Here is a 27,812-nt window from a genome sequence, read left to right on the forward strand (position 1 = left end):
TTAATTTCGGCTCCCATTGTATGAAGACAGCTGCCTATGCAGACGATGTTCTTATTTTTTCTAATGACATAGTATTGGCCATTCCTGCCATTAAAGCTACCATTTCTCTTTTTTCTAAAGTTTCGGGTTATACCCTTAATAGAGACAAAACTGAGATGTTTCCCTTAAATGCTTATTGCTTCCCAGCACACATGGGTTCTGCAGGTTTTAAGTGGCAATCTAAACAGCTTAAATATTTAGGGATTTGGTTTTGTAGTACCCTTTATGATACTGTAGCGTATAATGAAGCCCAGACTATAATCAAAGTGCGTCGTCTTCTGGACACCTGGTCTCCGAAACATATTTCGTGGTGGGGTCGTCTCCAAACTTTGAAAATGATGATAACACCTATCATTAATTTTGTATCAGCTATGCTCCCGGTGAAATTATCCTTTTCCTTTTTTCATGAGATGGATGTCATTACCTCTAAATTTCTCTGGAATGACAAGCGAGCTAGAATTGCTTACAAATCCTTGAGAAAACCTTATGATATGGGGGGCTGCAATTTCCCTGATTAGGAGAAATACCAAGTTGCTTTTTTAGCCTCTCAAGGAGCTCTTTGGTTTTCTTTGGATCCTGATCATATGCCCTCCTGGATGTTCATTGAACAAGAGCTTTCTGCTCCTTTGCCACCTTCTTCGTTTTTAACCACTTCTACTTTATCTATTCCGTTTTCTCGTTCGATCATTTTAGATACCATTGCAGCAGTCCGGTTGGTCGACAAAAGAGTTGCTACTCCTCTTCATAAATCACGATGGTCCTCAATTTGGCGTAACTCTAAGATTAAAATTGTTATTGATCACAAGCTGATGTCTTATTGGGCTACTAAGGGAATATCGCTTGTGCGTCATCTTTATGATGCAACTAATGATCCTTTACCCTTCTCCTCCTTAGCTCAACAATTTTCTCTCACTAACTTAGACTTCTACACATTTCTAAAAATTAAAGTTGCCCTTGCTAAATTACGATTGGTTCCCAATTCACCTACCGTTACCTTATTTAATTTGTGGATTAGATCTGGTCATGTAGCTTCCAAAATCTATACATTTTTACCAGCACAAATGGTTGCGCCATTTTGCTCCTGATTTTACAGAATTTATTTCACCAGATTCTTGGCAGTTAATTGGGAAGATGTCTTTGCGTAACAAAATTGCTCCTTCTTTAATGCAGTCTAAGTTCTTTTCTATCAATCTCCTTCATTGGACTCCAGTTCGATTGTATTCTCTGTCTCTAAAGGAAGACGACCTATGCTGGAGTTGTGGTTTATCGGCTGGTACTTTTCCACATATGTTTTTTGAGTGTTCTCTTCTGCAATCATTTTGGGATTTGATACATAAGCATCTTATGTTAATATTTGATGTTCAATTCCAACTTTCTTTTCCCATGATTATACTGGGTCCTTTGGCCTCTACAATCCCCTTGCCTTTAGATTCCTTAGAATTACAACTCATGGATCTTTTACTTACTGTTGCTGTCAAAGTGATTCTTATGGAATGGAAGTCTTTTTCCTCAGTCTCATATCACACCTGGTGGGCATGGGTTTCCTTTTTGAGAAGTGCACACACTTCGGTTGATGAGGCCCATCTCTCCCCTTCGATTTCTAGTAATGTTTGGAGAGCTTAGAGGCTTATGTGGACTTAGCATCGAAAGGTTTGGTTGCTCAATATCCCTTTGTGTTGCCTGATTAAGTGTGTCTTGTGTGTCTTGTTTTGTGGAGCCCTACAGGAGTTCGTTTCTCTATCCTTTCTTTCCTTTCTCTTCTTTCCCCGCTTTCTTCCTCTTTTCCTTTCTTTTCTCTTTCTTTTTTTTTTCCTTTTTCTTGCTAGTTCTCCTCTCTTTATTGCTTGGTGATACTGTTGATGCTTTTTATTATTCCGGTACTGAATCTTTGTTTTCTTCAATATTTATATGCAATTTATCCAATGAATTATTTGTAACTTAGCCTTCATGATATATTATTCTTTATTGATATTCATCACCTGTATCACTTGTTATTATGTTTAACTATTTATTTACTGCCTCAAATTCTAATAAATTCTTTTGAACTATGCTTCGAAACGCCACAAATAAATAGATTTAAACCATTTCTGATTGGACAGAGGCTAATTCGTTTTAAAAACAGAAATAGTTAAGTTCGCCCTTGCATCTCAAACATGCTCAGCAGTGGTAAAAAAAACTAAGCGTTTACAATAGAGCACAAAACATCTAATCTGTAGGAACTCTGCTCGACTGTCCCATTATAATTGTATCTGATGCACTTACATTCTCAATTTATACAAGAAAATAATAGTTGAATGAAATAGGTGTTTTCCACAGTGAACAACTGACCAAGGCAACCTCTTCTATACCCCATGTAATAAGGCAGCCATCATTGCAATAGACTTGACATTTTGATCAGTTTCCCAGAGCTGTGTTTTAAGTCGGAAAATAGCCCTACAAAATAATAATCATGTTTGGGGATCTTTTAGAGGGGTTCGCAATCATGCTGTGTTTTTGCTTCACAATGACAACTGGCTAGAGGATTTTCAAAGTGCAAACATGCTCAGTGATAAATGTTCCAACACTTGTATTAAAATCGATGTTTGTCAGACCTCAGACTTTATTAACGCCAAAACATGGACAATAAAGTTAGTCATTTTCAGCAATTTATGATATGTAGTTTAGTGAAAAGAGAACACTTACATACCTATGTATGTTTTGTCAGAAGGCACCAAAACACATTTTCACTGAAACAAAGAACTTGTTGGTGCCTGTTAAATGTACAAACATGATATAGGAAAGCCTAGCAAAAGTTTTGTAAAAACCAGATCGTTGACTCTAGCAGCTTGAATCCATCAGATCCGAAAAGCGTTGACTGACAAGATCAAAGGAAAGAGGTGTCTAGAAGTTTCCCTAGGAGCATCTGCGACCCCTTTGAGATGCTGGAAGCCTAGTGAAGTGCCTCACTGCTAACCTTCGCCAACTACTACACAAACTTTGGAAGTGCCCGCAAGTGAACCAACAAAGGACTTATGGAGGCTCCATTTTTAAATAAAAAAATGCAGTGGCCATCTTGTTATAAAGGGTATGTGAGACTGGCGGACAGGTTGGACTTTGTAATGAGCAGGGAGACAAGTTAACACCAGCCCTATGGGGCAACCATAACAGTGAGATCTAAATAGAAAGCACATTAGGCAAAAAGATATGGGGAAAATATAAGAGAAGACTAAAATGGGAGGTTAAAATAACAAACTAGCACATAAACATTCTCACAAAAGTAGGGGTAGTGCTGTACAGTGAGCAGCGCTGAGGGGACATGGAAGGTATTTGTTGGAAGGGGGTGGACGGTACATAGAAACAGGAAAACAAATTCTCAATAGTATTTGAAGTTAGCTAGAAGGAGCACTATCAACAAGTGCAGGCCAGGTATGAAGGGACGAAGCATAGTCCTGACAATAATTGTAGCTGACGAATCGAAACTGAAGTGCCTTACTTGGTAGGCAGTTGTCTAACTTGGGCGAGTGCAGAATGCCATCACTCACGGTGAAATAAGCCAGTGCTTTAAGTAGCGTCACCCTTAGCCACACACTGTATGCTGGAATGGGTGGAAGCGGTACAAAAGGGGGTGGTGATGGACGGAGCATCTGAACCAATCAAACACTCACACCCAGTCAAAAGATCTGGGTTTAATCCATGACCGTTCTTTAGCCCACTCTGCCACCCCAGTTCAGACATGGCTATATGCAAATCAGTCTGACCCTGTGCCTCATGGGAACAGTCCAGCCCGAACTGCCAAGCCATGCCTTCCCTGGACCGGAATGGGTGGAAGCAGTATGTGAATGACACAGTAACTGATCAATGGATGAAGATGGCTGGCTTAAAGAACCCCGATAAGTAATTATATTATACATATAATTTCAGTAAAGTCAAAAAATCTTGGTTTACGCCAGACCTAAAAAGCAAATGTATACTTAAAGTTGTGATTTGTATACCACAAACATTAAGGCAGTAGGAAGGTTCACAAAGCCCCGAATTGCTAGCGAGCATACAGAATGGAAAGTAGCCAACCTCCAACTGCGAGATAAAGAAATCTCAAATATTACATAGATTTACATTGTTTATAGTTCACTTAGAATATTAACTACATTACAGCACCTTTCATAGTGTGCTCCTAAACAAAAACACATGCGGACACACAGAGTACTCCTTCACTCCAGATGTTACTCAGGAGCATAAATGTTCATCCACTCTTGATGAATCTTCATCTTTCTGAGGTGCATAATCTGTAGGCCATTTTTACCCATCTCCGACTAATGCTGCATCATGTCATTTCTGGGTCTATGTCCATCTACATTTGAGCCATCATCATGGTCCAAACAAAGACCCTCAGAACATGCTACACTTCTGTTGTAGCACCCTGCATAGCACAATCTCTGGCACATGCATCACCTTTGACTTATTCCGCACATTGGCATCAGTAAGTTCCCAACATATTGGTCATTAGTCCCTTCCTTTCCCACAGACACACACATACGGCACAAAAACATAGACAGACAGTCTCTCTCTCTCCCTCTCCCTAAAGGGCACATACTTATTCTCCTATCGAACACTCAACCATGCGTCATATCAAATCGCATCTTGCCTACAGAACTACATAAGCTAGTACTGCACTCCAACAACAAGTCATTCATGGCTTTTAGGCAATCTACTTCTTGCAAAGCCAACTGAAAAGATTCCTTCAATAGACTATAGAACCTCTGCAATTGTCTGTGAAAGTACTCATTAGATACCCCTCACTTTCTCAGAGAGATTGATCATTAAATGGTATTTTAACTCATAAAATAAAGCGATTTAACATGCGAAAGACAGTGTACCAATCATGCTAAGAAAAAATTGGATTGAATATCCTGTGCCATACGCTAGCTTAAGTACACTGTGATCATGGTGGACTGTTGTTCAAAATGGCCAGAGTGAGCTGAAATACCCTCCACACTATTTTCTTTTATAGCGTGGGAAAGTCTAAATCTTTTGGAAAGACAGCCCAACAATGGTCCTGCCTAATAAGCCTAATAATCAATCAATTAGCTTTATTTTGACAAAAGAATATCATAAAGGCATTTATAACACAGCCCATACAAAGAGTAGAATTAAATCCTATAAAATTGGAACGCAGTATACAACGTACAAAAGCTTCCATAGTTAAAAAAAAAAAAGTGGGCGACTTAGCGCACTATGACAAAAATTAAAAGACACAGCAAATTCATTGTGACGAAATATAAAAGCCAAAGACAAGGTGCAATAATGCATTATACGTGAATGCACATGAAATAAAATAAGTCCAATACAACATGGCCATAAAATATTTAAGTGCTAATATTATTTTGTAAAGTGCGCTTAATGTTCATTCCATGTTTTATAGCCCACATCCATCCCAGCAACTTGGCTACAGAATATGTAACTGGGAGGCTAGGATCTGTTATTAAGATTCTTAAAGCTACAATGCAACTTCTAGTCCCCATTAGTCTGCATAAAGGTGAGAGCCCTTTTCTTCAGGGTTTATGTATGCTGGACAAACAAACAAGACATGAGAAATAGTTTCGTCACTAGATGAACAATGAGTACATTTATCATCCTTATGAGAGTTCCAGTTTTTAGTAAGGATTTCATTGGGAGGGATCATGGGGGATGAATAGGGCATCCTAATAAGGCTTCAATATGCAGCTGAATTTAATTTCCATAAACCTTCCCGTCAGGGATGAGCTGTCCACTGCACGGACCTCAGAGGCAAAGTTTGCTTGCCAGTACTGTTATTTTAGGGTGTCAGCTCTGGGGAAGGGAGATCCCAAGGGGTCATCTCATAGCTCCCTCATACCAATATCTAATTGGGATTACATTTTTTTTTTAGAGCCAACCCATCTTTTTAGATCGATCTGCTTCTATAACATCTCTATGAGCTATTGCATAATCCCCCAGTTCTGGAGTGGACCATAGCCTGCACCAATAGAGTAAGGGGTGAAGCCTTGCTTGACTGGCTATTGCCTTCTTGGCCAGGTCTAACAACAAAGGTTTTAAAGGAGTACTTTGAGGGGTACATGTTGCAGACCTCAGAAACCTATTTTCTGCATAAGTGAGAGCAGTGATTTCGGAGTACCCCCATAGTTCGAGACCATAAAGAATCAAGACCTCAACCTTTGCGTCAGCGATTTTGAGGACCGGGCTAATTGGTTTGGTAAAGGAGCTGCTAAGCTCCTTTAGTAAAATTCCAGTAATTTGGAGATGTTAGAGAGACATTACTTCTATTTGCTGGCTCCAAGGCAAATTTGAAATCAGTGTTACACCCAGATAGCTAAAAACCTCAGTGCGCTCCAAAACATTTCCCCCCAGTGATGCACTGCCCTTAAATGATTTATGTTAGTTAAAGGGACATATACCTTGTTTTTTATGTACTGATATCAAGACTCCGCAATTCACAAAATTCCTTGAAACTAAACAAATCATGCTGTAGCCCACTCGGGGTTTTAGAAATTAAAAGTGTGTCTTCAGCAAACATTAGAATCGGAATTTTCATTCCTGCTAGTGACAGGGCGTAAGTGGAGAAAGAGGAAAGAAATTGAACAATGTCATTTATAAACAATAAAAACTAAGTTGGGCCAATAAGCACCCTTGGCATACCCCTTTGTATACTGCAAAACTATCAGTAAGTTCACCTGGGGAACACCAGCAAACCCTAGCAGTGTTATTATCGTGCTACCATATCAGTTGAGATAGCAGAGTTTCGGTCATGCCCAATTCATGCAAGACCGACCACAATGTGTGGCATGGGCAGTAGCGGCCCATGGTGGGAGTGCTGACGTGGGGCGGGGGAGGGTTAGGGTGGGGGGTAGTAAACTGCGGAATACGGCTTTACAAGGTAAGTATACATACAAATAAAAAAAACGAATTTCGTTGCGCGCGCTGCATCGCCAAATTCGATGCGATGGAGTTTTTAGCCGATATTCACTTCAGAATCTTGTATAGGATAATAGGATCAAATATCTTCTGGATAGAATCTTTAAGGCTAATCAGGCTGTAATTTGCTGGGAGGGATTTCTCCCCTTTTTTGTGTATAGGAATCAATTCTGCTGCCTGGCAGGAATCCGCTATAGCGTTTGCAAGGATTAACATGAACAATAGTCCCTATCCTGCAATAACAGATCAGTGGGAACACTATCTGGACCCGAAGCTCTACCATTTGGGACTGCATCTAGTGCTGCCAGTACGTCAACTAGCGTAAGTAAGACATTAATCAGGCCTGGAGAATGAAAATTAATGTGAAAGGCCGAATGATCTGGGCCGGAGTATTAAGCCTAACAGGTACCCCATATAAGGTGATGCAAGAAATCACAAAGGGTTGTCACATCTATTAAAGGCTAGATGCTTATGGTGCGATATCAGGATTAGGAACCTCATTGCACATTTGCAAAATCTAATTTTTATTGGAAATTTATGAAAAGCAATCCTAATCGTTACAAGACGCAAAGTCTATAATATTCAAATCATTTAGAGTAGTTCTCCAAGTTAAGGGCTAGTAAGATCGTTCCGCTTCTCAAGAAATCCAAAGTAGAAGAAGCAGTATCTTTCAAATTAAGATGGTATAGTGTTGTATAACCGCGAAAAGAGATGTTTTTAGAGTAACAAGCCAACCATCATAACCATAATATTTATAGATGAAGCACTATGCCAATTACATTGTATTTTGCTGAGCTCAATCATACTAACTGTATCAGAGTATATAACAATCAATATTGTTTCACATTCATTTAGAATATAATTTTATTTGCTCTTGCGGTGTTTTGCTTCCTCTGCTTATATTACATCCTTTTATACTTTTGTTTTTCCTCATCCAGCACTGATGTAGCGGAATGAGAAACTTCCTGCGAAACACATGTTGGCTGGTTCGTTATGATGGATGGTTCGTTACCCATAACAAATCTCTTTTTCAAGGTCATACAAAACATTCCACCCTTATTTGGAAGATACAACTTCTTCTACTTAAGATTTATTGAGATGTGGAATGATCTTGCTAGCTCTTAACCTGGAGAACTAACTAACCAAGGGTTGCAGTGTGTTAAGCGGTTTTATCCAACGCATTTCTCTTTGTAATAGCTTTCTGTTGATGTCATGCTCATGTTTGGTGTGATTAATCCCAACATTTGGAAACGCAACTGGCTTACATTATCTTTACATTCCATAGTGTGCATTGAGACACTGGATGTTTTCAAGTTGTGACGAATTTTACTGTTTTGTTCAGTATTTCTAATCTTGGTTTTACGAATTGTTTCTCAAATATACATTAGGCCACATGGACACTTCAGACAGTAAAAGCAAAAGCCGGTTTCATCGTAACAGTGGGTTATACATTTATAACTTGCTTCTGACGAGTTTGAGGTCTTTCTAATTTGGTTTTCAGTCAAAGAACTTACTGAGCCTCGGGCATGGTCGATTGTAGAGAAGACTCATTGCCGTAAATGGCAGCCTACGACACTGAAATACATGGGAATCCAGATCAGTCATAACTGTGGAGTCGCGATGACTCTCAACTACTCTCAATATAGGTAGGTTCCTAGACACATACGCAGCTTGCTTTAATTTTTGTCAGAACTCCCACGGTCACTGCTGAAATGAGTGGTGCTAATAAAGATGCTAATACTGATTGGGTGTCTTTATTTGTCTCTGGCCCAGAATATTATTCCAGAAGATTGACAGTTTATTGATAACTTTGTGCTTGTTCCCACTAGGAAAAAAATGAATCCTGTTAAATTGACATATGAAAAGGAGTGCGTGCCGTTCAAGATTTCGAATGTTACTCACTTGTGGTTCGTTTGCTACAGCTGGCAATGTGGATAAACATTCCCTTACCTGCAAAAAATGATGTTAGCCGGATGCTATATCCAGTGGTCTTTGGGTGCATTGTTGATGCTGCCAAAGTAACCTGGCGTGCCACATTTGGTTGGACGTTGTTGGCCTGGGACTGGGTGGTGAAGAGAGTGAGGAGATGCGTCCCATGTATGGCTGATATTGAAATATAGACTGCTATGCATTTTCGTAAATTTCGTGCTGAGGTGTGCTTCTCTAAATGGATTGTAGGTGGATGTGAAACAATAGGAGATTTATGAAACGAAAAAGAGTTTTTAATTTCTGAAGAGACTAAAGACCTGATTACGAGTTTGGTGCTCTGACTGCCCGAAAGTCATGGATGCTAGTAGACCATAGCGCTGGTGTTCTTCTGGTGCCGGCGTTGTGGCTGTGGAGATCTTGTGGTGTGGTGATTAGTTTTCTATATGTATCGATACCTGTGTGAACATTTTGATTTCATATGTGTCAAATGCACACATATGCATGCTACAAATGGAAAAATACCACCTACCCATTGCCTAAGTCTGGCCCATATGTAGACTGACAACAGCTACTCATATCGGCTAGCGGGATTCCCTGTGGACCTTCTTGGAGGAGTAGTCAGTATGATGAAAGAGGTCCATTTTATGGGACATTCATCATCCATACAACTTTCATCATGCCTTTGTATGATTTGCATATTCCTTAAACTGTATCCATATAGTTTGGTAAGGTTTACGTTTAGGCAGAGGGATGAGTAATAGAACCACTTTTCTGCCCACCTGCACAGAACGGACACCATCTTTATAATTCTGCAGTTTAGCTCTGGTTGGGACTTGTTGCTCCTTTATGCGAATAATAATGGTGAATTTTTATAATGTGCAAATTAGTAAAAACCTTCAAACGATTTACCCAAGCCTGTCATGTCAGACAATGGATGTAGGACAGAATCAGATGTGGCACTCCAATTTGAAAAGACAATACTTGTGAAGGCTTCTTGTTCTGTGAAGAAAAAGGGAGCACGCTGACAGAGAGAGAAAGAGCTTTTCCAGATAGTTTTGAGCACTCACAGCAAAACATTTTCTGCTATGTGAATGATTGTGAAGTATCGGAAAAATCAAGAGAGCCAGTTCGAATGAAATGTAAATATAGACACAAATGATAAACGTTTAGGTAAATGGTATCTCCATTTTATAGTTTACATAATATTTTTAATTCTTTTTAAAAATGTAAGAATAGTGCTGGTATGATTTTTTTGGGTTTTAGAGAAAGTGTAAGCAAAATATAGAGGCCATGTTTCTCGTGCTTGGGTCCTTATCATTAGTACATTGTTTGCCACATTGAAGCTTTATGGATTACGGCCATTGATTAGCAGTTTATGAATGTCATGGGGACCTAAATTTACTTCAAGCAGATACTGGCTTAAGAAGATTTTGTGCAAGTTGCAACTTTATTCTGTTTTATTGGCAATGCTACCAACTGAGCATTTCACACATTTGTTTTGTCTGTTTATCATTATTTTAAATCTGACATTTTTTGCAAAGTGATGACAAGTAGTGGATAGCTTCCGTTGTTGATGTTTTGAAGTTCCTTGATCAAGGGGCCATTAACTATTTTTCTACCTTTGCTTTTGATACTGCACCATGTCCCTTGGGGACCCATTCCCGTTTGCGAATGGTCACAACCTTCTTTGGCTTGGTAAAATATTAATGCTTTGAGACTGTATTTCGGTTGAAAATATTACTACGTAACTTAAGGAATCACTACGTGGAAGGGCCTTGATATACCCTTTCCAAATACCAACTTGTTTTTTTACTCGCAAACCCTAATTACAATTTGGTAATTTCTTGCCGAATCACAATTTGGGTTTCGTACGTTTAAAAATACCATTTTGCGGTCTCAACGGCTCCGATTTATCCTTTGTGACTGTAATATTGCTTTGTATATAAAGCCAAATTGTGTCATCAATATTACCATCACAGTTAGCTCTTCGATGAGGCTAGTAGTTATCTAGAAGTAGATTGATCCATTTTACCTCTTTGGAAACATAAGCAGCTGCCTTTGGCACTGAATTTCACATATAATTTTAAAAGTATCTTCGGAATACAAGTCTATGCTTTATATTACACTAGCAGCCCGTCCCAACGTTGTCCGGGCACTTACATGCCACACACCGCGTCAGTGTCCGCTCCCGTCCGTCCCGACGTTGTCCGGGTACTTACACGCCACACACCGCGTCAGTGTCCGCTCCCGCCAACGCTAGATGTACACAAACGCGCGGGGCACTTACACGCCACATACCGCGTCAGTGTCCGCTCTCGCCGACGCCCCGACGTGATGGAACGCTATCCTGATGCCGAGGCTGCAGGCGTGAGTATCAGATCGCACACGCCCACAACGCTAAACGACACGCCCAAAACGCTATTCGCGACGTGATAAAACACTATCCTGACGCCGATGCTGCAGGGGTGAGTATCAGACCGCACACGCCAACAACGCTAAACGACATGCCCAAAACGCTATTCGCACGCTGTAAAATGGCTTTTCACACGCCCACCTCTGAGCTGGTGCCACTCCTACGGACTACTTTGCCCCACAATGTTTTTTCCCCTTACAAAGTATATGTTGGGCTGCTGTATAGCCTATGTCCATCTGCTGCAACTCCCCTTTACAATGCTGTATTGGGTGTTGTGATTGGTGCTGTACTTCTTGAGCTTACCTGCCTCAAAGGTGTCAGCTCTCTCTTTATAATAGTAGTATAGACTTAACTGGCAGCTCCATTCTGAGCTCTGCATGTCACTAGAGTTGCCATCTGGCCCTTTTTTACTGGCAATACCAGTTTTTAGGTCTCGCCTAGGAAGCGCTTGCGCTCTCTTCGAGACACGCTGTGTTCAGAATTTGGGCTTGAAGCCCCTCCCATCTTTTCTATTGGTTCTTCTTACTGTCCTTGGTAAATACCAGCATTTCATTGGTGAAATTGCTTACTAGTCACTCCTTTTCAAATTTTGTAACCTCCCATACGGACGGCCCCTGTTACGTGGGCTCTTACGCTGCATGTTATTTATTACACTTGTAAGCACTATTTTTTTAGCTGTCCTCGAGCAGCTCTCGCGCTCAGCTGATGGCTGCCTTTCCTTTCTCATTACATTGCCTGGGCTTGTGTCCATGGAATGTTGTTTGTTGAGACTTCTCCTATGTCCGGACAGAGCATGGCAGTCCACCTTTATTTATTTAATAACGGACCGCAACCAATTTGGACTTGTGTGTTTGAAATTTATTGTTGGCTTTCCTCCAAAGCTGACCCCCTCCCACCTACCTACACAGCATGGCCTGCGCCTTTATTTAATAACATCGTCGCTTTCCTTTTGAGCTTGTGTGCTTGGATGTTGTTTGTTCAGACCCCTCCCATGTCCCAACACAGCATGTCCGTGTGCCTTTATTTATATATACCGACCCCACAATAACTTTTGGCTCATGTGCTTCAAACATTTTTGTTGGCCTTCCTCCAAATCAGACCCATCCTACCTCCCAACACAGCATGGCTTTGCGCCTTTATTTATTTAATAGCAGTGCCGCTTTAACCTTGGGCTCATCTGCTTGGAGTGTTGTTTGTGGGATTTCCTCCAAAGCAGACCCTTTCCACCTCCTGACACAACATGGCCAAGCGCCCTTATTTATTTATCAACAGCGCCGCTTTCACTTTAAATTTAAGGGACAGAGCAGAGCACTCCTCTTCAACATGCTCAGCTTTATTTCTCACAGCGCCGTGCAACCCCTCCCCTGTTGTTGGTTGCTTCCCATTCAGCTCTCCCTACAGAGGGGGTGTGGCTGCTGCCTTCCAGCCACTCCTTAATTGTTGTTGACATATTGTTAACATTCAAAGGGTGCCATCACCCCAGCCAGCATTCCGTCCAAAGAATAGGAAAAGACAGAGAACACGATGGCCGCCTTGTCTTCAGTTAGCTAACCGGTCCTGTACAGTAGCCTTCCCTATTGGGAGTAGGTGGACCTTGTTTACTTCCTTCATAAAAAGCTCTCAAACTAAATGATTAATTTTGTTTATTAAAATTTCCAAAGCATCCGTTATTAATTCTTCATGGATCGATTCACTCCATCAGCTTTATTTAGCCTATTCCTCTGTGTGGTAAGCAAGGCACGCTGAACGCATTATTTTCTAAAAAATCGTCAACAACTTATTGTTGTTATGGTCATTTCGCACTTAGAGGCTGCCATCTTTCCCAGTGGTAACCTGGGACTAAACATGTTCTCTCGAAACGTCAAAGGCCTGAATGATTTAACAAGAAGGGGTAATAGAGCTCTCAATTCCTCATGTCATTTGTGAGCTCTTCAGCCAGTTCCCATATCAATGTGTTTCTGTGTTCACAGTTCTCCATGCATCACTTTACAGTACCTCTACAAATAGCAAACAACATACATCAATTCCACCCCAAACAAAAAATAAAAGTAAAAAACAATAGCATTTACAACGCAAATAGTTCTAACTTTCACAAATGAAAGACCAATTGTATGGCAAATGCTTGTTTAATGTACTGGCTGGTACAAAACGTAGGAAAATAAGCTTAACGGTAAATATTGAAAGCTGCATATATATGCAGAAAACTCTTTCAAATGTATTCTACAACTGCAATACTGATCCCTGTTTGATAACAACATTAAACAAAGAAGGAAAAGCCATGTTTAAAATAATTTTAACAATTTTATATAACGTCCGATTTAAATATAATTTCTGGGCCTTTGATCGAATCTTAACACATGAGCAAATGGCTAGTATTTTTCTCTGAGAAAATAGTGAGATATGTAGAAACTTGTGATGTAAAAGAATGTACAAGAGTTAGATAAAGTAACAGGAGGAGAATGCAGTGGGGTAGCCTGGGGGTCATGGGCCCTAGTGTTAACAATGAAACTCAGTCCCCCAGCTGGTATAAAAATACTGCTATTAATGAGGTGTAGCTCACCCATCACACCTCTGGACACTGCCGTCACTGCACATGCTACACTAATGGCATTTATGGGTCTCCAATTTCCTCATTCGAAACGTCTTTCCTTCTCGCCTCCCTATCTCCACCCCACTCTACTATGGTCTACTCCATCTGTTTAATGCTTTTTTCTTTATCGCCTTCCTCAGTCTCCCTCTTCTGTCTCGCACTCATCCTCTTCTTCTCTCCTTATTTCTGATTCCATTCTCTTCCTTTTTCCTTTGCCCACCTTGCTCATCCTTTTCTCTCAACCTTATTTCCTTCTCCCATTCTGTCAGCTTTTTATGCCCTTTTCCCCGTTCTTTTCCCCTCTCCTTTTCTCTCATCCCTTTCCTATCTCTTCTCTATTTTTCCCATGTCCTCTACTCCCTCTGTAACCTCTCCTTTTGAAACACAGCCAAGCCCATGGCATGCACTGTGGAAAAACCACAAAAAAATGCAGTCTCTGATTTAACATCAGCTGGTGCAGAACAGCCTGGACCCCTTCCTACCTCGGTGCCCCGGTCAGGGGCGGCCTTAGGCATGTGCAAGCTGTGCACCTGCACAGGGCCACCAAACCCCAGGGGCCACCACGCCAATATATATCCTTAATATAATAATCCTCTGAGGATGGATACATATTTGCGTGGCGACCCATGGCAGGGATTTGGCGGACTCCGGCTCTGTTCCACTTCCAAACACCCTGACCCCCCCCCCTCTTCACTGGCCTCCGCGCACTGCCCGCCCAGACCCCTCTTCCGGGGCCCCCTACCTACTCTCCCTGCCCAGGGCCGCCATGAGCCTAGAGCCGCCCCTGCCCCGGTGCATCGCACCAGCTGCACCAATGGCAGTTCTGCGCCTGGGAGAATGGTCGAAGAACGAGGCACAAGGTGGAACAAGGCTTGGTATTTGGCATCCTGGCATTCGGCTCTGAAACTTGGACTGCGGGCTCCTAGGAAAATCCTTGGGCCCTGCTCCCCACACTTATTTATTATTATTAGTGTTCTTTTTACAAATTAAATACTGTCTGAATCCACCGAAAATAAATAAATCCGGAAAGAGGATAGTGGGAGTGCTTCAGGCCTTTATGCACAAATAAATCTTTTTTTATGGTTGTAAATACAGCCTGAAAATGAGATAGGAAGCGCCTTTGGGCACTTGGATATTATATCCAGTTAAGATAAGCTCTTCAAGCACCTTAATAACTGTGCCCTTCCACACCAGTGAGAGTTGCTCTAGATCGCCGTTTTGCGGTAGTTTTATTTTCATACACATGATGCGATAATACTAAGATCTCATTCAGTGTTTGTGTACGCAGCATGCATTTACAATAACGACTAATGGAAATTTTGCAGACTTTTTTTGCTTCCAGGTTTCTGTGCCGCTTGCTGGAGGAAGGAGATTAAGGGCTTGTTTTATTTCCATCGATTTATTTCAGTATTCGTATTTAAGAATGAAACTCGTGCAATTTCTCATGCCTTGTCTACTGATATCAATTTATTTGTGAGCTGATGAGTGAACTGTCATCAGTTTTTGTTTGGTGTTAGACATAAGGTAGGATTAGTTAAGCTTGCGTTTATTATTTTCAGTGCTCTGAGGCAGCTGTACTAACATACTGTTTGCAAAAAGTGGTTGAGAATTCAGCACCTTTACTGTGCCAGTAGGTTGCTTCGTAAAATAAAATGACCTGCCTAATTATTATTGATTAGGCAGGGCACAAGTTGCAACCTCCTGAAGATGAAACCATTTTTATTGTTTTTTTTTCCCAACAGTAGACAATAGCAGATGTAGCATGATGAGGTGGCATTCTTATATAGACATTAGCAATTATAGCAGTTAAAAAAACAGGTAGTAATCTTTAGACACCTTTCAATTACAGTATATGAAAGAAATTAATAATAGGGCTGGGTTACAAAACTCTAAAAAAGGAACTAGGGGGTGCACGAGCGATAATAGTGAAATGCTGCGAAAAAGAATTGGGGGGGGGGGTTCATGGAGCGGGTGTGAACTCCGATGTATTGTGATGGACAGGGAGAGTAGTCGAGGACCTGAGGCCTACAAATTTAACACAGTGAGTGAGGGGGCATTCTCTTCAGCCAGCTCCTTCAACTGTATAAGCATAGTGTCCGAGGCAGCAAGAAAAGGGCGCCGGCATATACGACTGGCCTCCTCCCAATGCATTGCAAAGTAATGCCTTATGCTATAGGAAGAGAGCCGGGGTGTTGGGCACTCAAGTGCATGGTTAGTAGACGCTTAGCCAACAGGAGGGCGAGATTGGCGGATTGCACCCGTACCATGTGATTGTTTTGTCTGTGGAAAATACCTAAGGCAGTAGCCTCCCATGAATATTATGTGGTGAGTTCTGTGACTGTGCTCAATGAAGCATGTACTGCATGACACAAACTTGCTTTATTAAGGCAGGACCAGAGTAAGTGCCAGAAGTCAGCAACCTGGGTAAAACATCTAGGACAAGTGAAATTGGCTGCGGGGAAGGTAGGATTTAGTCAAGAGGGTGTAAGTTAAGCACTGTGAAGGATCATATATTGAATATTTTTTAAATTAGACTCCTCGAAACAGTCTTAGGAGACTCCTGGGCTCCAGACCACTTGGTGTTGTGAGGAGGTCTTATTAAGTCCTCCTCCCAGAGGCGACAGAGGTGAACTCAAGATATGTCTGCATGTTCCTTAATAGCTTTGAAGCCCTGTGATGAAATGCTGACCTCCCCCCACGAGGTATAGAGTATGTATCACCACATAGGTAGGCGGTGCTTCGTCCAGTGCTCCCCCTAATGATCAGAGTGCCACCAGCAATTGCCATCAGTCACTTGGAGGCCAGCTGCATCTCCAAAGTCCGCAAAAGTAGATGATATTGAGGACTTGTCTGCTGACCCGTCTCGGATATGTAACAAGTCATTCGCATAGAGTGACACAGCGTGTGTGATTCCATCAAGAGAGATACCCCACTGCTGGCCCTCCAAGCGAAGGCGATGAGCCAGCTGCTCCATGGCAATTGTAAATAGGATAGGGGAGAGAGGCCAGCCCTAATGCATGCAATGACCTATTGGAAAGGGGGGCTAAATCAAGCAACCAATGCTCGCCCTAAATGACAGGTTTGTGTACAACAGCTTTGTGTAGGTCAGCAGGCATTTGCCCAGGCCTGCTGCCCATAGAACCTTTAAGAGGTTTCTCCCAAGATGAAGAATCAAAGGCCTTCTCGAGGTCCAGTATAAGGCATGCTACCTGTGGGTATCGCTGCGAGGCCTGATTCATCACATGGAAGAGTCGCCTAATATTATTAGACGTATTGTGTAATAGAGAAAATTCATTCTGGTCGGGGTAAATGAGGACAGAAAGTACAATCAAGTACTGATTTGCTTGAGAAATGCTTGGGGGTGCGCAGCTCAAGAAGTCCAATAGGTGGAAATATAGATAGAAAAATAACTTTTTAATTTCAAAGATTCCTTAGAAGTTCATTGAATTAAGACAATCCAGCCAACACGTTTCATTCCCAAGACGGGAACTTCGTCAGGGCTGTGAAGTGTAATACGAATACATATAAATCATTGGACACAGGACTAAAAAACAGACATCAACAAAAATAAATGCAATTAAATACAAAAGAAAAAGACACATCCAACACAATAAACCATAACAATATTTCGGCCTATTGGACTTCTTGAGCTGCGCACCCCTAATTATTTCATTACCCGTTGCTCTGGAGCACAGGGACGTCATTCAACGACTCGCATAGGGGTAGTTTGCACAGCAACCATACATATAGGAACGGGCACGAGGTGCGGCACAGGAGGTCCGTTGTTTTTGCTTTGTGACATTTGCTTGAGAAATGCATCTAGCTGAAACAGTGGTAAAGTGGTCTTGCAGCAAATGACTGTATGTTACTGGGTTTATTTGCACAACCTGGTTTGGACTTCCTGTAAAGGTTTCCTGAACAGTTCTTCAACAGAAGCAAGAGTGCTCAGTACCAAAGAGGGACACCAAAGCCCTTTATTCACATCCTGATTTCTCTTAATGATGAATTCTAATATGTCTTCTAAGTTTGATGCACTCTTAGTCTGCATGCAAGCCAGCCAGCTCCGGAGGGACAATGTATCATTGGTGGCATACAAAGAAGAGACATACATTGGAGGAGTGTCATCCAGACAAGAGATCGAGTGTAAAAGCTTGTTGATTTACTTCTTATGATGAGCCATTTCCACCAGCTACCAGCAGAGGATGCCTGGTGACTTTATGAGCAGCAGACAGCCTCACACGCAATAACAGCCCAGGTTAGTGCACGCAGCATCGACCACAGGCACAGAAATTAATATGGGTCGTTGAGGCCACGACAGGTGCAGGCACAGTAATTAATATGGGACGTGGAAGCCTCGACTGACGTAGGCACAGTAATTATTATGAGCTGTTGAGGCCATGACTGACGCGAGCCGTTAAGGCCAGCCTCCTTGTCCTGGGCCCATCCAATGGAGGCTGCCTTAGTAATGCGTCTTTACAGCTCACTGTGAGAGAACGATGGCCCCCCAGCCGCTCGCCACCCCGCGTCCCGGTTTGGCGCAACATAGTATGCAAATGCACCATCTGGGGGCTTGAGCTCCTCTGTTCGCCATCAACGACTGCAGAACGCCAAACCTCCAACTATTAAGGGTAATGACAGTGATTGTGGTCTGCAAGGGACAGCAGGCCACCATCCATGCTATTCCATTTCGCAATTAAAAACCTATTTTTAGCACCCAATTTCCTTAGAGGAAACAGATTCCTTTTTTTGGGTTAAAACACTTTCCATTTTCAAAAACGTATGTGAAATTTGGCAGTGGTCTTCAGGACCACTGCTTCCCCCCGGAAGCTGACACCATGATTACCAAAGTGGAAGAAATCCAGAGAACATTTTTCCCTTTGTGAATCATGTACCACACCAGTTTGGGAGACCTTATCTGATCAATGGTTTGCAACCATAGTTACAGTTACCATTGAGTCATAAGATACCGATTTACATTTTGGAAGGAAAACCTGAAACATCCCACTTCCAAGTTGTGATTCAGTAAATTTTCTAAACCCATTTTGCCATTCGAAAAAACTCCAGAATGGCAAAATGGGTTTGTACATATGTACTTGCAAATACAGTTCTTTTCACCAAATCAGAGGGTTTGCGACCTGAAAATCCCTTTGTACATCTAGCCACTACGTACAGTGTTTCAACCAAAAAGGTAATAATTCGAAATCTATTTTCACATATTGTTTGCTCTTATGTTATGCTGACCTCTGCAAAAAAGTAAACAAGTGAAAAGGTTTGTCTATATTTTCAGTTGAACATTGCTTACCCATCCCCAAAGAGAATGATTGAGGCTTGTAAGTTAAATCTCGTAGCAGGGAGAATAGAAGATATATTTTATTGACATAGTTATTTTAGGTGTGTCAGAAGAAATGATTGAACTTGCCTGTGGAGGGAATATGTAATATAGTCAAATAGTGTTATATCTTTTACAAAATAGTGTGTTGCTGCCGCTGTTGGACAAGAAATATACTTTAGTTCACCTTTCCTTCTTGCTGTTCTCTTACAGAACATACCATATAAAGAGACCTACTCTACACCGATCTCCAAATGATGGTGAAGCTTTCCCCGATGTTTCTGCCTGTTAAAGTTTCAACAGCCTGGAATATTAGTTCCTCACTTGAAGTTCATTAATCTGATAACTTGAGGATTAACAAAGAGAGCAAACTAATTGAGGATTTAGAAATGATGTTGTGAAAAGTGAAATGCCTGTTGGAGTTTTAGATGTGGTTGGTGTTTGTCCCTGGACTTTTTGAAAAGACTATGGATTTCCCCTCCCATTCACCGGCAGCCCATGGCTGGGCTGTTCTACAGAAGCTGAATGAGCAGAAGTCCATGGGCCTGTTCTGTGATGTGTCAGTTATGGTGGAGGGAAAAATATTCCTTGCTCACAAAAATGTGCTCTCTGCCTGCAGTGGCTACTTCTATGCAGCCCTCAGCCGGAATGAGCAGCAGCAGTTCCTAGTGCTGGACAACGTCTATTTGGAAGGCTTTAGCCACTTGCTGGAGTTTATCTACACATATAAGATGCCTACCTGCCATGTTCGTGACTTTCTGCAAGCCGCCCAGTCTTTGCAGGTGAGTCTTCCACACAACTTGCAGGTCAGCAGTGCCATCGCCACCCCTGGAAACCACCAGCCTTTAAAAGAAGAGATTAGCAGCTCACAAGATGACCCAGCAGTGGCACATGATAGCGCTGTGGATATGTCTGAAGATCTCAAGATGAAGTGCAATTTACCTGAGAACTTTCGAAATAGCACCGTGTCGGCTTTCAGTGAGGCTAGACAAAAGTATGACTCTGCCTCCCAAATGAAAAACAATTCCATACTGTGTAAAAGAGTCACCCATGTTAAGGAGGCCTTTGAGGACAAAAACTCAATATTTTTTCTAAATAAATCTCTTTCACAGCGTGAAAGAACAGGCCGGGTGGCTTCCTCTGGAGAAAACAAGAATGCTTCTCATCTGAGTTCAAGCTATTCCAAGCATGTGATCTCTGTCGAAAGCCCGGATACCACAAGCGAAGGAGCAGAGGAAGATGATGACGTCGTTCTCTATGAGGACAGCAAGATATGTGTTGCTCCGCAAAGCTTTGATTCTTTGGCCAATTCGATCCAATCCCCTACGACATTCAATGATCTCAGGATATACAGCAGAAAAGGAGGTCCCAAAAGTGCCCCAAGTAAAGCTAGACTGGAAGACGAAAGAAGAAGCGATGGTGATGAAGATGGTGAACCCAATGAGGCGATACATAGATGTGATAGATGTGAGTTATTACTAACATACACAGACTATCTCCTTCACCAAGATGATCCTGGACTTAGCCTTCTGCAGTGTAGTTACTGTGAAACACAATTCAACTACAGGTAAGAAATTGTTTACAAAAATGACACAGAGCTCTTAGCAAAATATAATTTGTAACTGAAGGTGTAGTGTCATGGTGCTTTGGAAAATGACCAGTGCTTAATTTCAGTTGGTGGTTGCGGGATTGGCCCACTGACACTCATTTTTGGGACCAGCACTTATTTCTCCACATTAGACTTTGACTGAGAACAAGAGAGAGAAAAACACATGGGAGGAAGGGGTGGTGGGAGAAGGAAGAGTACGACGGAAAAACTATTACAAAGAAAGAAAGCGGGAAGTAAAAAGAACCTACAAGAGTGAAAGAAGTGACAGGGAATGTATGGTGGCAGATAATTGAGACATGAGGTGGGATTGAGACTACCAAACCTTGGTGTTCTGACCAAAAAATTGAGTACCAGAATGTATTCTTTTACAAATTAAGCACTGAAAATAAGTATGTAAGTAAGTATGACTTCATTCAGTTTAAATAACTATAAGGGTGCACGAAAGAGGTCACAACAAAAAACAAATTGCAAAATCAAATAAAACATTAAGACCAAACATTGCTTAATACCTGAGGGTTTTTCACATCGAGGATTGGGAAAACTGTCAAAGACATACATAACATTTGCAGATGAGTTCGCAAAAGCGTTTGTTCAATGTGCAAAATATCTAATTAATTAAAAGAAAACTATAATCACACAAAGTTAAAAACAATTAATAAATTACTACCACCAACATAAAACAAAAAAGAGACACTCTTAAACGAAAACCTTAGCTGCCAGCATTGTGCAAACATATCTCTTAAAAGTCAGCTTGAAAGGCCATACTACTGTCTTTAGGGCCTACGGGATTAATACAAATTCTCCATTGTCCTAAGGCAAATCTTATAATTAATAGAATTAAATAAGATAAATAAGTCATAAAAGTGATTCAACTCCACTAAAGAGCATAGGTTTAAAGACTATCGACCTAGACTAAAGTGCAAAGTATCACAGCTTCGGTTTACCTATTAATGGAGAGAAATCTATGTACATATACAGCGAAGACTCACCCATGACAAGTTTAAGTAATCCACCACTACCAAAAGGGATAAAGGAAAAGGCAGTCCAGTAAAATCAGCCAAGTTTTTTTTGCTGTTGTGGTCCAACTCCACTGCAAAAATTTGGCTACGCCACAGACAATCGATTCTCTTGTTTCGGAGCGCAACAATCTAAGCGTCACATAGCACTGTCTGATTCGGAGTTGTCTGCAAATTGATGAAAAACATTTCTTCCTTGGATGCTCATATCCTGGGCAAAAGAATAAGATATGCAATATGGGTTTGTCTGCCTGTAAGCAAACTGGACATACATTATTCAAATCGGAACTAGCTTTCCATTTTGAACAAAACAATCAACAGGGAGAGAGTTCCATGGATGAACTTAATGTGCTGCTGTTTGGCAGTTGGGACCATAATAGAATCAAGGAAATGTTCATACCTACCATAGTTTTTAAAATTGATAAGATCTAAGGTAAGAGTTCCTTAATGTTTATTACACATTTCCCACCCCCAATTATGAGCCCAAAATGCATCTTTGATGCAGTCCCTAGATAGGGGTTTCTGATGCGCCCCACTTTTCCAGTGTTCATCAAGACCTAGTTGTGACAAGGTTTCCTTAATATTAAATAGCCACTTTATTTTCTTGTCCTGATCTTGATCTACTATTTTCTTAAAAGCACTATATTAATCTGCGAGGGCCCGGGTATGCGTCAATCTCTGCCAGTATAAGACAGGTCTTAATTTGGCCTTCCTCGTGATAGATTTTGTACCTGTATCTCACAGCAAGGAAAGCAAAGGAGTACTCTTAGGCAAGCCCAGCAAGGATCTTAAAAGTAGTTTTTGGCAGCTTCCAACATAGCCTGGAAAATCCCCACAACTCAGCCGCATATAGGACACTAACTACTGCCTTGGCATGATAAACAGTTAGGGCTGGGGATACCTGTCTTGCTTTTGTAGAGTTATATATAGCATCTACATCCCTTTGGCTTGTTGGCAAATAATTCAGGCTACTTATTTTTACTTTGGGGGCTTCAGCACATATTCGATGTTGATGTAATTCCCAGATAGTCAAAGTCAAATACCCTTTTCAGAGTGTTGCTGCCCAGTTTAGTGGATCCTTTGAATAATTTGTGGGGGCTAATGGACATAAATTTAGTTTTGGCTTGGTTTATCAATGTCTGGAGGCCGACCAGTGCTTTAGACACCAACAAGGTGTCATCCGCAAGCAAATAAGAGTGAAGGAGTCTTTCGGCCATCGATCTTTGGAGTGTCTTTTTTACAGTCCTCCAGCTGAGATACCACATCATTTAGGTTAAGAGTAAAGAGGGTATGGGCAAGCACACATCCTTGCCATACCCCATTTTGGACCCCTATGCGGTCAGATAACTCGCCCTGCTGCCCCAGCGTACTTGCACATAAGTATCGTATAGAGTCGGATTAGAATGTTTAGCAGGGCTGGGAAAACCCCATTTTGGTTCAATACCTTCCACAGCTTGCTCCGAGAGACCAGATCAAAGGTACATATAGGTGAGATTTCTGGAGAACAACTGTCTTCCAATAGATGTTTGAACATCTAAACACTTGGTCAATAGTACTAATATGTTTTCTAAATCCTGCCTGCAAATGTGATCGGGCATTTATGATCTTCTATCCATAATTCAAGTTTGTCCAAAATCTTCCTGCAAAACACCTTCTGAGTGGCAAAACTGAAAATAAGTGTATGCTGAGTTTTCCATGCTTTATATGAGGTTTTAATTGGACTTTGCCAGAGGCTCACAATGATGTTTTACACACTAACTTTGTTGAGTCTTCCTTTGGCAGGCCACATGTTACTAAAGCTGCAGTGTCACAGCGCTCTTGAATGTAAATGCACGTCATCTTTGAGTGTTGCTAAAATATATATAATTAGCTACTGGCAGTTGCCAATATGTTGTTAGAGTTAGGATCTAGTTTCCATAGGAAAAGCATTTATTGTTTTGGTAATTACTTTGGCACTGTTTGACAAAATGTCATGTAATTTTCAAAACTAGTGTGCCAGTCACTTCAGTTGCGGTCTGGAAAGTTTGGGGGTGATTCCTCAAGCGGGAGCCGAGAAAAAAGGGAGGTCACAAAATGCGTTTTCCCCATGCAATTTCCCATAGGGATTTTAGACACGACTACAACCCGAACCACTGACATATGCTACAACACTGTGCATAAAGAGCATCTTCCTGGTTAGATGGTCAGTAGAGCAGTAACCATAAACTCAATTATGTGGCTCATGCAAACCTTGCTTAATTTTGTGTTTTGGTTGTAAGTCCAATAGCATGTCTCAGCAGTTTCAAAATCTTTGAGGAAAAGGGGAATACAGCAGATATCATCTGCACATTCCAGTCCCCACCTCTTCATGAATCCTGTGAACCCAAATGACACGTTTCCTGTTTTTTAGTGGCTGAGGAGGTTGGAACCTGTGGAGTCATTACGTTTTCTGACCAAGATGGTGCAGGGGACTCTATATAACAGTATTGACTACTACATCGTCACCCTCCACACTGGTACGTTACACAGCATCTTACTATTACATAGTCAATTTATACTTGGCATATGGTTTACCACTACATCTATGCCATTATGTTATCAATGCCTTTACATCAGAGGGGCCTGCCCTGACTTCTGTGCCTTGCCCTAAGCATAACAACATCTCCTTACCCTACCCCAAATCCTTAATTACAGCAGTTTCCCCAAACCCTAACCGAAACTTAAACCCTTGACCCTAGCCCTTAATGTTAAATGACTATGTACATGTTGTCCATATAAATGGTGGTGATGTGAAAGCAGAACACAATGTAAATATGACTTTCATAGTTATAATTACTTACTCAGGGACCCACATTCTGCCTTGGTTCCATGCCATTATGGTGCAAGACTTTCTCTACTGTGATCACCAGAGTCAAACAACCACTGATACAGAGGTCCTCTCAGTTGTGAAGAATTGTTGTGCTCTAATATTCCCATAGTGACACTGATTCAAGCGACCTTTGCCCCGATCAGCAGTCCAATAACTTTAGTAGGCTGTTGAGAAGCTTCTCCTTTAAATAGCAAAAAAGTTGGTCTCATCCTCTATAAAGCGGAAAGAGATACGAATGCCACTACCTGCTTGAAAGAAAGAGGAAGGAGGTCTCATCCCTTTTAGATATGTGTGATATAAATTTGTTTGTTATCCTCCTGAAAATCAAGATGCTGACTTGGGTTCTTGTAGTAGTCTAAAACATTGGCTGACTATTATTGTCTTCTTCGCAGTGTAAAGTACTCATGGTATTGGTTCATAACAGTAATACCAGCACATCAGAGCCGTTTGGTTTCAGTACTTCTGTTCTCTATTTAGCAAGACCCTGGCACCCGTGTCACAGTTTCTGTAGCATCAGCACTGGTACCCCTGTCTGGATCATTGTCATATCCAAGTAACTTCAAAAAAGGGTGCAGAGCACACCCTAGGGTTGACTTGCATGAACCGAAAGAATCTGGGATTCTTCTTGAACTGCACCAAATCCTCCATTGTCCTCTCTAAGAAGATTCTGTTCATCATAATAGTACTAGACTCTAATCTGGTGAAGGTGATTTCCCTGTCAGAGGGATAGCTTCTCACAACTGAGACATCTAAGAAGTGTCTATGTTCTTTTTTTTTCTGTATCGGTAACACCAGAGTCTTTAATGTTATTTAGAGACAGTCCTTTCACATTCTCCGCCCTTGATTGTCGGTCCTTGCTCTTCTTTTCTTTTTTATATAACAATTTCTTTACAGATTTTTTACTGGTGACTTCTTTGTTCACGTTCTTGACTCTTTCTTCCATCTTCTTCATGTCCTGTCTGATTAGAGCCACTACAGGTCCAGCAGAATTAATGCTTACCTCTAGCATTTCCCTTGATTTAGGCATAGCTCTCAATAGGTCTACTGTTGGTACCTTTTCTGCTGAGTTTGGCCGTTATCTACTCTCAGATCCTTCTTTCTTGCCTACTGTGTGAATTTGTTTACTGCACTGTGCTGGTGGCTGGCTTTTCTTAACCCCTATGTCTGCTTATAACTAATTAACCCCTCACTTGCCTCATGCAGCAATCATTCTGGTATGCAGTCTTTGCCCCACAGTCTTTACTCTGCCAGATGTTGCAAGTCAGGTAAGTGCCATGCAGGTCCCTTTTTGATAGTTTAGTATGTCATAAAAAAAGATTGAGCATTACAGGATGGGTAAGGGTTAAGGAATGGGTAAGGGAGGGTCGAGGTAAAGTAAGGTGAAGTGGTAGGTTTAGGGGTGGGTAGAGGTAATGGGAGGTGAGGGATTTTTAGGGCACAGGGGAGAGTAGAGCTAAAGTAGGTCAGGGTTTTTTAGGCTTCAGAGGTGGGTAGAGGTAGAGAGACGTAAAGGGTTATTAGGATTCAGGAGAGAGTAGAAATAAAGTGATAAAGGTTTTTTTATGGTTCAGGGGTGGGTAGAGGTAAAGAGAGGAAAAGTGTTTTTAAGATTCAGAGGAAGGTTGAGGTAAAGGGAGGTTAGTGGAATAAAAAAGGAGGGATTGGGGGGCGTGGCCAAGATGGCGTCGGAGTAGGACGCTTTCTCGAACCTCTCCGACGCCGATCCTGCACAGCAACTTACAGCGGGGTCCTGAGGCGTTCTGCCTGTGCTGCTTGATCGGCGGAGGCTGCCGCTTGCTGGCGGCGTGTTCCGGTGTCGCCGCCTCGGTGAGGGGTGACCGGCGGGAGCTGTTCGGAGGGAGCCGAGCCGAGGCCTGTGAAGCAGCGGCCTCGCGTGCCCCGGAGGCCGGAGGAGGCGGAGCGGTCCTGGGCCCTGACGCGGCTTCGGAGTGAGCTTTGCCGCGGTGAACGGGTGAGGCGGAATGCGGACCGCGCCAGCCGAGGAACGCTTGCTGATCTGCGCTTGAAGGTGCTTTGGCGGACCACGCCGGGGACTGGAGCCGCCGGGAGTTGACTGAGGAGCCGGCGACGAGCTTGAGGGCGGCCCCTGAAACCGCCGATAACGGACGCTGTGCACAGGCCCGGCGGGGGCAGAGCGAGCGGATTCCCCCCCCTCGGAGAGCTGCGGACTGGTGAGCGTACCGGCGGGGGTAGGAAAGCGGAGCTGCAGAGTGGCGAGGCCCAGTACCTCCCTGGGACACACGCCACGCTGAGGCCTTCCATACTTGGGCCGAGTGGCTGCGAGTGGCTGGGGGGCCGGCGCGTGGTCTTCTACGCGCCGGCATAACGCAAGCAGTGCCGTGCAACATGGGTGGCTGGCCCGTAGTAGTGGAGGGGCTTTAATTCTTCAGTGGCCCTGCTAATGGACCTTGTGGAGTGACCTGCCATTGCGACTGTGGCGCACCCCCCCGAGGGAAGCCCCGCCGGCGCGGCTACAACCTTCAGCTATACACTGGCACCAGGGGGAGCGGAGACCTTGCTGCTTGCTAGCGCGGTTCTGGAGAGCGGGGCACTTGGTCTGCTGCCCACCTGGGTGGGCCCTACTGGCGGCAGGGCGCCTGGCGCTACCTTGGAGAGGTTCTGTCGGTGACCGTCCGGACCGGCCCCTCCCGGGTCCTGGGTACTGGTGAGGACACAAGCTGTAGTGGGAACCCGCGCCGATCACCAGCCTTGGGGTATGGGCCTCCCTAGGGCCGGAGGGACCCCTGAATACTAGCGGCGTCACTGCGTGGAGGTGGCCTGGTGGAAGAAGAGCCGCACTTTGGTCGGTGCTCTCATATCGGAGAGGGCGAATAGCGTCTTCAGCGGACCGCACCGGCGCGGTGCATCGCCGGTCCGCATCTCGGCCTCCCGGCTGCGGTTGTCCTGGGCCCGGGTGGAAGTGCATGGGAGCAGCCCGCAGCCATGTCCAACTCACAGCGCAGAGGGGGGAAGACGGGGAAGGAAGTAGCCCCCAAATCGTCGCAGCAACCGGCGTCGCCCGGTGCCAGCGGTTCCTCCAGGCAATCGGATGATGAGGCGCCAGCAACTAAAGCTTTCATGAAGGAACTCT

At 42.8% G+C, this 27,812-nt stretch overlaps 1 protein-coding gene across 1 annotated transcript in view; it reads left to right on the top strand.

Moving 5' to 3' along the window:
- LOC144819847 (uncharacterized) overlaps positions 1-27,812 on the top strand; it is a 269,054-nt gene that overhangs the window by 60,481 nt on the left and 180,761 nt on the right. The window contains exon 2 of the mRNA XM_078677580.1: positions 19,441-20,794. Coding sequence (XP_078533706.1) covers positions 19,656-20,794 — 1,139 coding nt within the window. The 5' untranslated portion in view covers positions 19,441-19,655. The remainder of the gene's footprint in view (positions 1-19,440; positions 20,795-27,812) is intronic.

This window comes from Lissotriton helveticus, chromosome 2_1, assembly GCF_964261635.1.
Source record: "Lissotriton helveticus chromosome 2_1, aLisHel1.1, whole genome shotgun sequence".
NCBI classification, from domain to species: domain Eukaryota; kingdom Metazoa; phylum Chordata; class Amphibia; order Caudata; family Salamandridae; genus Lissotriton; species Lissotriton helveticus.